General features: G+C 50.7%; 4 protein-coding genes across 4 annotated transcripts; 3 read left to right on the forward strand and 1 right to left on the reverse strand.

Annotated features, from left to right (window-relative positions):
• Positions 1–178: 178 nt before the first annotated feature.
• Positions 179–1392, reverse strand: PMZ80_005987 (uncharacterized protein; the record flags this gene model as incomplete). The annotated part of the gene is made up of 3 exons (XM_064874402.1): positions 179–309; positions 366–670; positions 746–1392. 3 exons carry the CDS (start codon positions 1390–1392, stop codon positions 179–181), a joined length of 1083 nt encoding a protein of 360 aa, XP_064730124.1.
• A 2636-nt stretch (positions 1393–4028) lies between these two features.
• PMZ80_005988 (uncharacterized protein) lies at positions 4029–4979 on the forward strand (the record flags this gene model as incomplete). The annotated part of the gene is made up of 1 exon (XM_064874403.1): positions 4029–4979. One exon carries the CDS (start codon positions 4029–4031, stop codon positions 4977–4979), a length of 951 nt encoding a protein of 316 aa, XP_064730125.1.
• A 1190-nt stretch (positions 4980–6169) lies between these two features.
• Positions 6170–7479, forward strand: PMZ80_005989 (uncharacterized protein; the record flags this gene model as incomplete). The annotated part of the gene is made up of 3 exons (XM_064874404.1): positions 6170–6397; positions 6446–6783; positions 6834–7479. 3 exons carry the CDS (start codon positions 6170–6172, stop codon positions 7477–7479), a joined length of 1212 nt encoding a protein of 403 aa, XP_064730126.1.
• Positions 7480–8415: 936 nt separating this feature from the next.
• Positions 8416–10150, forward strand: PMZ80_005990 (uncharacterized protein; the record flags this gene model as incomplete). Its single annotated transcript, XM_064874405.1, has 2 exons — positions 8416–9816; positions 9863–10150. The coding sequence occupies 2 exons, from the start codon at positions 8416–8418 to the stop codon at positions 10148–10150; spliced, it is 1689 nt and encodes a 562-aa protein (XP_064730127.1).
• Positions 10151–10235: the final 85 nt, after the last annotated feature.

Genomic DNA, 10235 nt, shown 5'->3' on the forward strand with positions numbered 1-10235 from the left:
TTATTGTCAGACTTGGTCTGAGTGCGCGTGAACGCTGTATGTTCTCGGGCGTCCCTTGCCAACAGAATATCTCGAGCCATTTTTAGGCTGTTTGATTGCAAACATCTCCTGTTAATCTTATTACCTGTTCGCCGCTTTGACCATAATGCTCTCGTCTCCCGAACGACTATAGCGAATATTAGAGACTTGACGGTTGACCATAAAGCAACGGCACCTGGCTGTTGCCTAAGCTGTATGTCCTTGGGAGAGTGCTATTGGCAGTCACATCGTTCACAACGAACGGCTGGTTGTAGGATTCTGGGAATGCGACTGTAAGCACAGTATAGTCAGCTCTGAAAATATCAAAGGACAACAAAGGGTCTCACCTTTGACGCCATCTCTTGCAGCAAGCTTGCACCAATATACCCACCATCTTTCGGCGTCCGTGGGCAACCTTGGTGGTGACGGCTGATTCGCAGTATCGGCGAAGAGCAGTCCAAGAGCGTTTCGTTCTTCACCATCACAATGAGGAAAGTATATCGATGTGAATGCATTATCCACGTGGTTTGCGTGCGCCATGATCTTCACAAGACTCTTGGGCTGATCCAGTGCGTCCGCCTTCATTCCGCCAGCGAGGTGAATTACTTGATGTTCCCTTACTTGCTTGTAAACTCGTCGACCTTTCATCGAGCTGCAACAAATCAGCAAACGCAACGAACCTGAAGCGGGGTTTGTTTGTAGCTTAGATAGCCTCAAGCCGACTCACCCCTTCGATACGACGATTAGTTTGTAACGAACTGCTCCAGTAGAACTTGCCCACGGACTTCGATTGCCCACATCTAGGGTGTATTCGAGGATAAAATGTATGTCTTCTTCTCTGCCATTGCAAAACCTGAACTTCTTAACGAACAGCCATTTCTTCATGAATTGTATATGAGCCAGCACAGCATATGACAGACCGGTGGCCTTTTGAGAATCCGGGTCTAGAGATGTTGGAAGTGTCACATGCTGAAGGTCGAAGGTATGCTCGCCTCTCCAACGCGCGTGAAGTTCCAGACCGTGCCGGATGGCTGTATCGCTGATCTTGGGCCATGTAGAGCGACGTACCTGCGTGACCCTTGGTGGCAGCGGCGGTGCTGCCGGTGGCTTCTCATACTTTTTCTTGAGCGCATCGCGGTAACTCGAGGTAGGCTTTGGAGGAGTACTGGCCTGCCTAAGCTCTCCTGGAGGCGGTCGAACCGCTGCAGCTCGATTTCGGGCTTGGATAGCGCTCTCCAATGGCGAGACAAACTGATTCACACGGACACCTGTACCTCGTAACTTACCCTCTGGTCTATGTGTAAATGCCACTTTCTTTGCTTCGGAGGTAGGCTCGCAGGCATCAACTAGCTGAGCGTGGAGGTTCGTGTTCATGCTATCTTGAACAGAGGGTAACCGGCCACGTTGAGCTGCGAAGCTGGAGTAAAAGTGCTGAATGGCTTGCTAGCCATGTTTGGTTGAGCAAATGACTTGTGACATGCAGTATTTGCGAATGCTGTTCTCCTGGCGTTGCTTTAGTCACAATGCAGTTGGGACGACCTCTGCTGAAACGCGCGTGATTGTGAAGTAAATTTCCATAACTAGTTATCTGGTTCTCTGGTATGTCAGCAGTCGACACACGTCGTTGGCTGAGCAGGAACAAGCATATAGCAGCACAGAACCACCTTTTGTAGCTGGCACTCAGTATCGTCCGGTGCTTCTGTAGTGCTTCATCGGAAATCGAGTCAAGTGCAACCCATGATGGTTGAGCTTTCCCGGTTTCCAATCTCAACATATGGTCCTTGCCATGACGAAATCAGCTGTTACGTTCATTAGTGTATGGTCTTCTGGGCATTGGTCAGCTACGAGATATATCATGCCTTGTACATTCTGACCATCTAGCAAAATGAAGGCAATCAATACCCTGGCCATGTAGACATGCTACTTTGTGGTTGCATAAGGGCTACTGCGAATAACTTGAAAACGGACCGGTCCACAATGCCACGCGAATCATTGGTAAACAGAATGATGAGTGAACGTTCGCACTTGCAGACTTCGTGAATCAAGAGCTTGTGATGAACTCGTCGAGAACATTGAGCTTCAATGTGGACGAGGGGAGAAGAGCTACAGTGACTACGGAAGGCCAAAGCCGCTGCGCGAAAGACCGCCCAGGCCGCCCGATCTGCTGCTAATCATACGGCGAGCATGGGAGCATATCAGTGCAGCGAATTTTGCCCAAGGACTCGCGCTGCCGCACCGAACATGGATTTGGAGATTAAGATCCACCGCCAGTCGCGCTGCAGGCCAGAAGCAACGCGGCAATGGACACCATCACTCTTCGACCCAAGCAAGGTCGAGGGTGAAGCTGTCCAATTCAGAGGTTGATGTGATGTGTGCTGAACTGAAGCTATAGTGACACCATCCAGCCCCCGATGCCGAAAACACATCTTCACAAATCGAGCTAGATCATCTGATTGCGAACCCAACCTCACCGGCGGCCTGCAGTGCAACAGCATGCACGCTGCGCCCAACCAAGGACCAAAATTCTGATCTGGACCGGCGGCTACTGGGTTGCTGCGGGCTGATGGAGGGGTTGCGGTTCACAAAGAAGACACAAGAACGGAAATCGAAGGACCGTGCTTGAAGGTCGATCCGAGACCGATTGTTCATTCCTTTGTTCGACGTGGGATTTTGAGCTTGCTGAAACGTGGCTCTGTCCCTGTATCGCCAGCTTCGCTTTACTGTGACACATTTCGCGAGATGCGAATGTTTGTCTAGCAGCACCCGCTGAATCAGGATCGCGAATTGGGAGAGAAGGTCAAATATGGGCAGGCTATGATGACAAAAAGCACAATACAGAAGCAATCAGCTGCGGGCAGTGAAAGAGTACCCTCAGGCCAAGCTGGTCATCTCGGCAGGAACTCTGTTCCCCCTTGATAGCCGCTGACTGGTGTAGTTTTCCTACTTAGCAGCGCTCATGCTGCAATCAGTTTTTGTAGTTTTCAATCTGAGCCCATTGCTCCATCCGACCACCCTTTTTCCTCAGAGCGATGCTTTGCGGAACGCGAACTTGGGTTCAGACTTCGAGAACGCCTGTCCGGTTCAGACACCGAACCCTCAGCATACGCCTCGAATCGTCGATTTAACGATGCTTGGCGAAGCAGGATCTCAAGCTACGAGCAAGTACCACGGTCGATACCCACGGCAGATTATACCTGCGCAACCAGGTTGAGAAGAGGATCACAATGTTTACATTGTGTGCGTCTGGCCAATGGTTCTGGACTCGATGATGCTTCGCCGAGCCGGCAGAGTACCTGCTTTCGGTCACGCTCTACACAAGATGTTCTGTGACGATGAAACAATTCAAAAGCCAAAGTTGATTGTCAGCGCTCAACTGCCATCAGAACGTCTCTTCGGAGAAGACGGTAGTTTCGATGCTGCGGACTATGCAAACCAGAGAGCTAATCTGAGAACATGCGAGAGCATTCATGAGCAGAGATGCGCACATTACTCGTGGATATCGAGTAGCCGACTCTGCAATGGATTACTGGCTGTGGATTTTGCGCCGAAGCTTCGTCCTAGAGACCTTTTCGTGGACCATCCAGCGATAATCAGAAGTCCTCGTCTCTATCAGGAGCAGGGCTTTGACTACTCCGCAGACATTTTGGTGCCCTCCCCAAGGAGTTCGAGATGCAATCCTGTCCATAACCTTCTGAGACAATGGTCCAAACAATAAGTTGAGCAGTGGCACAACAATGTCTCGAAGCACAAACAATGAGAAAGATGGTATATTCCTGGCACAATCTCAATATCCTTTGCCTTGCCCACACTTTAGACTTGATTCGACCACAAAGAATGAACCTGTAAGTGCTTATTTTATCTCGACGAATCTGTACAAGTGAGTTTCACTGCCCACCCTTCACTGTAACAATAGCACTTCCAAAAGACATACAAATTTCGTTCACCCCACATCCACGGCACATGTCCACCATATGCCCTACAGGAACGCAGAGCAAGAATTCACTGTAAAAATGGTTTCAACATTCACGATTCTGGCCATCGTGCTTCTGGCCATACCCGTGGCAACCAGCGTCGCTGTGTTGATCTCAGCCACAAGCAAGAGAGCACGCGCAAGCCGGCAGCGTTATGCAGCAAAGGTACACACACAGATGATGCAGGCATCACTAGAAATACAGAGGATGCAGGGACCGAATGGACGAACAGTATTCCGGACTACCACAACAAGACCTGCACAGTCCAAACCCCAACGACCGCCCCGGACACCAGTCCTACCTTACAATATTCAACAAGCCTACAAAGAGCCATCGGCACGAAAGCCATCACTCAAGAACGCATGGCAGCGTCTTTCTCGCCCTTTCTCCATGGGTCCACAGCAATACGCAGAGGATCAAATCGAGCTTACGCAGAAGACGCCTCCTATGCCTGCCATGCCTCACAAGACCAAAAAGGGCAGCTATGAAGGACCGGTCAGTCCACTTACCGCGGGCTCAATCTCATCCTGGAACACAGTCGACCGGCTCGACCACAACTCCGATCCTATCAGTCCCCTCAGCGTCACAAATATGAATGGCTCCTCCTCAGTTACGGGCACTATCCTTCGTGGCTATCAAAGCCAGCGCCAAAAACCCAGTCCTATCTCGCACAACAAACATGCGCAAGACACCTTTCAGAACATCCCGCTTACACCACCTACGCGCTCCAACTCGAGGAAGCTCGATCTTGGTACCTCACGAGGCTTTATTCCACCGCATGTTGATATTCACAACAAGCAACAGCTGAAAGAGTACGCAATGCAGAAGGGGAAAGAGGTCGGCAAGCAGGCCGTTGTGGCTGGTGCGAACTATGCTGCGAATAATATCAAGGCGAATGTTGTCGATGCTAACAGGCAGAAGGTCAACCATGTGCAGTTGGCTAAGCCGCCGAAGGCGAAGACGGTTAAAGGAAGGGGAGGATGGATCTAGGGCTGGACCCTAAATGAGGAATGAAGATACGAAAACGAAGTAAGAATCAGCAATTAGGTGGTTCTATGATGGGATTAACGATGACGAGGAAGCGCAGCGATGAATAGCATAAGCGAATTGTTTTTGGTACCTTAATGATGAATGTTATGTGATTTTTTGTGGCATATCTGGTAGCAGACTTGCGAATAGGCAAGCGCAATCCAGTCTTTTCATAGTTGGTCGATCGTGACTACCGTAGTGTTCTCACCGCGCACGACCGCGTCCTCGCTTGTCGCTCGTCGACGCCAATCTGTCTCACCTTCGCTACGCATTCAAGCCTACTGATGAGCTGTGCATGCTGCGTGCGGTAGAATGTATCTCTCATTCAATCATCCTCGTGTAACTTGCTGCTAATATCAAGCCTAAGAAGCACAATGTGCGCATACGAGTATGCCGAACCTGCGGCTTTCCTGGCTCGTGGCAATGAGCCGTGAGGCCCAGAGACGCCCTTCCAAGTTCAAGCAGGTGTCGAGAGGAAGGCGGTGTCGTTCAAAGAGTACATGGAAGCTGTAGGATAGCACGGCCTTTGGCTAGTGGACGTGAGGTGCTGGAGATGAAGAGAAGAATTGCCACAATCACTTCAGCTTCCAAGTTCTTTCGCATTAACTCGAGGACGAGCTTCGATATGCGGGTGTTGCGATCTCTCAGAGAATGTCGCTTCGAGATAACTCGCGTTCGTAAGCATCACCAACGCTAGTGATCCGGTGGGACGAAGTCGAACCATGTGGCTAACGGTGCACGACTTATCATGTCCTTCTCTCAGGCAAACAACCTGCTATGGATTGCATAAGAGATTTGAGAAGTGACAAGTGGGTGTGACGACTGGCGATACATGGCTTGGCTTATAGTTCACAGCAAAAGGTAGATATGCCCATCAAGTTGATGAACGTGTTTGATCGCTGTTGCGTTATCCGATGGCAGGCGCAGAACATACGTGAGAGTGTCGAGTGATACCTCCACTGTCACTTATGCTGGGACGTCACAGGTCTTGTTTGCAGCAACCTTGAAACATTTGTTAACAGCCTTCTTCCTCTCGCCCTCGACTTTCTTTTCTCTACATCCTTTCCAGTATCAAAGAACCTGGATCTCTACTTCCACCCATCCACAACTAATCTGAATACTTGTGAATCACTCTTCAACTACCATCCACAATGCTCGCCACCTTCGCAGCCCTAGTGCTGCTTCTCACGGTCTACTTTCAAGGTGCAGCTGGCGCAAAGCACAGCACAGCCCTTAGTGCTAATTCGGTCTTCGGCGATGTCATCACCGTGAAGATGGCCAAGTATCGACAGTTGGCCTCGGTAGCACCAGTCAAGTGGGACGATGGGCTAGCTGGTCAAGCCGCTATTCAGGCTAACAACTGTGGTCTCCTGTATGATGTAAGCATCCCATACAATGTATTACGAATAATTCTTTAACAAATCTAGTACTGGGCCTCACCAGGTCAAATCATCTTCAGAATTGGCAGACAAGACAACAAAGATGTCGACATCATCAATTCGACCTACTTCGCGGTCGACCATTGGTGGGACCTGCGAAAAAACTACAACCCAAAGTCGGATGAGTACGATGAATTGCAACCCTTCTACGGTTCTTGGGAGTTCACTCAGATGGTCTGGCAATCCAACACTTTGGTCGGCTGCGCTTGGTCACCTATTGATTGTATTGACGCCGGCCTGCCCGAGGAGCAGAACCCGGGGCACCTCGTTGATCATAATCAAATGGTCTGTCTTCTCAGTCCTGGTGGTAACAAGTGGGAAGAGTGGTATGTTCAATATGACGGGGGTCCACCAGAGCTAGACTAACTTGAGTTAGGGGTGCCAATGTTCATTGCCCTGACTGCGCTGCCGAACCCCAGACCGAGACTATCAACCCAGCTACGATCACCTTTGAAACCCAGACGGCGGCCGCCAAGCGAACCGAAGTGACGAAGCGAGCTGCTCTCGATGCTGATGCTCATTGGGATGCTGAGCTTGAGCGTATCGAAGCTTATAGGACTCTGCCTCTCGAAGAGTTCTACCCGGGGTACACCATGTCTCCGAAAGCAACTACTCAAGTTACAGCTTCGCCAACTCCAGCTCCTACCAGCAGTCCCGTGGTCTCTGTCGCACCCTCTGCTCAATTGAGCAAGCGCGCTACCCCACCGTCATTTGACGATCCGGACTTTCACAACGCCATTGTGAACTCAGTCAACGCTTTCCGAGAGAAACATGGTGTCACAAACAAGGTCGAGTATAACACAACCATGTTCGCATTTGCCCAGGCTGAAGCAGTGGATGGGGGCAGCAACGCTCAAGGAGATCCTTGGTGCAAATGGCCAATAACTCAGGAGGCGACTGAGATTCCTCAATTCAACTGGGCATGGTGGGTGACAGACGATACTACTGTCGACTACTACGGACAGTTCGACTTGGCTCTACACTTCTGGGAGGTGAGCAAACAAGCGGCACTCATTACATGAACGACATTAGCTAACGTGTAACGTGTTATAGGTCTGGGGTAACGGGACAAGCTTCATCAACAGCTTGTGGAGCACGTGGTACGATCAACTCGTTTCGCCAAATACTGAGAGCATCGGCTGCTTTTGGAGCGACCGCTGCGATCATCAATTCCCCCAAGGAGCGTACCAACTCTGGTGTGCTGCTGGTCCAAAGGTGCCGGTGAGACATGGCGTCAACCCGGTGAGCTAAGCTGCTGAAAGAATGACGAGCAAATTGCAACTACGACGAGATGAGTGCAATGAGTATTGAGTGGATGATACCACGAAGTTATGATAGAGACAGAGCGTAGGCTCAGATCATCAGATGAATGATCGGTTGTTGTCATGAACAGTAACGAATACGCCTTCGAAATGGTTCCTTCTCGTGCATGCTAGGCTGAGTGATGTTGGTAACCAGGGTACAACATCTCTTCCTCCATCCATTCATCGATAGGTCTCTTCGATGCTCATGACTTACAGCGGTCCTTTCCGCTGAGGTTCGTCTCAGATATCTCCGCTAAGCTCAAAACAGAATAGTGCCTCGGTATCAAGATAAGGTTGATGACGTCTGCCGCGATTGGTCGGGCAGCTTGCGCGAAGCCTGCGACGTGCAGTCACGATCCACGCGAGCAGAAACTTGAGGATGAGCCGCAGTTTCCTGCTTCAAGCTGCCGAATTATGTTTGCCAGATAATTTGCTATCGAGCCTCACCTGTACACACTCCCTGCCGTCTACCTGCAAATAGTATTGAAGAGTACACACGTGACTGTTTTCTATTCTAGCAAGCTCCCGCTATTGTCACCTTTTACTGTGACACCCGAGACATCACCAGCTCAACCTCAACCACACCACATCCTTACAGTTTACCCAACACCTACAACACCGACTATGTCCTCCCTCAGATAGCACACACCAACCATGAAACCCACCGACCAAAACCCACTCCTCCGCCGCAAATCCTCAACCCCCCACTACCAAACCTTCGGCGGCATCTCTCCTCCCAAATCACGCGGCCAGCCCCTCTCCGAACAGTCCGCCAATTCCTCCAGTAACGACCTCTCCTCTCCACACTTGCACTCCGAAGATGGCGACGGTTCATCTCCCCTCCCGAAGCGCCAGATGGCGATCCTGGCAATCATAGCTCTGTGCGAACAGACCGCGCTGAACAGTATATCACCGTATCTGCCTGAGATGGCGTCTACGTTTCCTGAGGTGAACCCGGGGCAGGTAGGTGTTTATGTGGGCACTATTGCGAGTGCATTTGCGCTGAGTCAGATGGTTACGGGGTTGTTCTGGGGGTGGCTGAGTGATCGGATCGGGCGGAAGCCGGTGATAATGTGTGGGACTATCTTCACGGCTGCGTGTTTTGTTGCGTTCGGGTTCTGTCGGACGCTGTGGCAGGCTGTGTTGGTTCAGGCGCTGATGGGAATCGTGAATGGAAATCAGGGCGTGGTCAGTACGTGTTTGGGCGAGATTACGGATCGAAGCAATCAGAGCCAGGCTTTCACGTATCTACCTGTAATATACGGAATAGGTGGAATTACAGGGCCGATCGTGGGTGGACTGCTGGTTATGAAGGGGAATCGGTATCCGTATCTCTTGCCGAATTTGATGAGTGCGTTGGTACTTGTGGTGGACTTTGCGATATGCGCAATCTGGCTGGAGGAGAGTTTGGAAGAGGCACAGGACTTGCCGCCACTGAAGAGGCGGGTGAAGAGTTTGTTTGCGTATTTGTGGCAATTCACGAGTTCGGCGAGGCGGCCGACGTACTTGAGGAAGGGAAGTAAGAAGGCAAGGCGGCATGCGGACGATTCAGACGACGAGCACGCGAGCGATAACGAGAGCGACGGCGCTTTGCCACAGATTATACCCGGTGCTGGCGATGAGTTGAAGACGAAGGATGTATTGAATAGGGACACGATTCTGTTGCTGATCACGTACCTCATCTTCCAGCTGAGCAATATCTCGTTCAACTCGCTCTACCCTGTCTTTGCGCAGGCAGATCCACCGACGGGCAGAAATCTCGATCCAGAGGAGATTGGACTGTCGCTTGCATTTGCGGGTGCGGTCACGATTGTGTTTCAAGTTGGATTGTTCGGCAAGCTTAGAGATCGGATGGGCAATAGATGGGCTTACAGGACTGGACTTGGTCTGTTTGTGGTGGCATATTTCCTCATGCCTTTTGTGGGGTACAAAAAGGAGGGTCAGGGCAGTCCCAGCCTGTCTTCGGGCATGGGCTGGCTGTGGACAGAGATTGGGTTTGTGTTGTTGATCAAGACTGTTGCTGCCGTGGGTGGCCTTACTAGTGCTTTGTTGTTGGTGAGTACGAGGTCTCTTGAAGGGAGAGCAATGCTAATCTAGACAGATCACGAATTCGGCGCCTAACCATCATGTGCTTGGTGCACTGAATGGATTAGCACAGACCCTATCTGCAGCAGGCAGAGCAGTCGGACCGTTCTTTGCTGGTGGTTTGTTCACAGTGGCTACGAAGGTGAGGCCGAAAGGTGAGGCTCTAGCATTCGGAGTGTTTGGCGGTATCGCATTTATCGGGTTCCTGCTGTCGTTTGGCATAAGGAGTTCCGATTTGGAGGCTGAAGGATGGGAGAGTGATAGTGATGCAGTATCCGATAAGAGCGACGATGATGAGGCATGAACATAAGAGTGAACAGTTTATTCATCAATACATTCTAGAGGTGTTCTGTACAGGAAAGGTATAAGAAAGCTTGTGATCAAGAAGA

This window comes from Knufia obscura (assembly GCF_036327395.1).
Source record: "Knufia obscura strain CCFEE 5817 isolate CBS 148926 chromosome Unknown scaffold_6, whole genome shotgun sequence".
Classification (NCBI taxonomy): Eukaryota; Fungi; Ascomycota; class Eurotiomycetes; order Chaetothyriales; family Trichomeriaceae; genus Knufia; species Knufia obscura.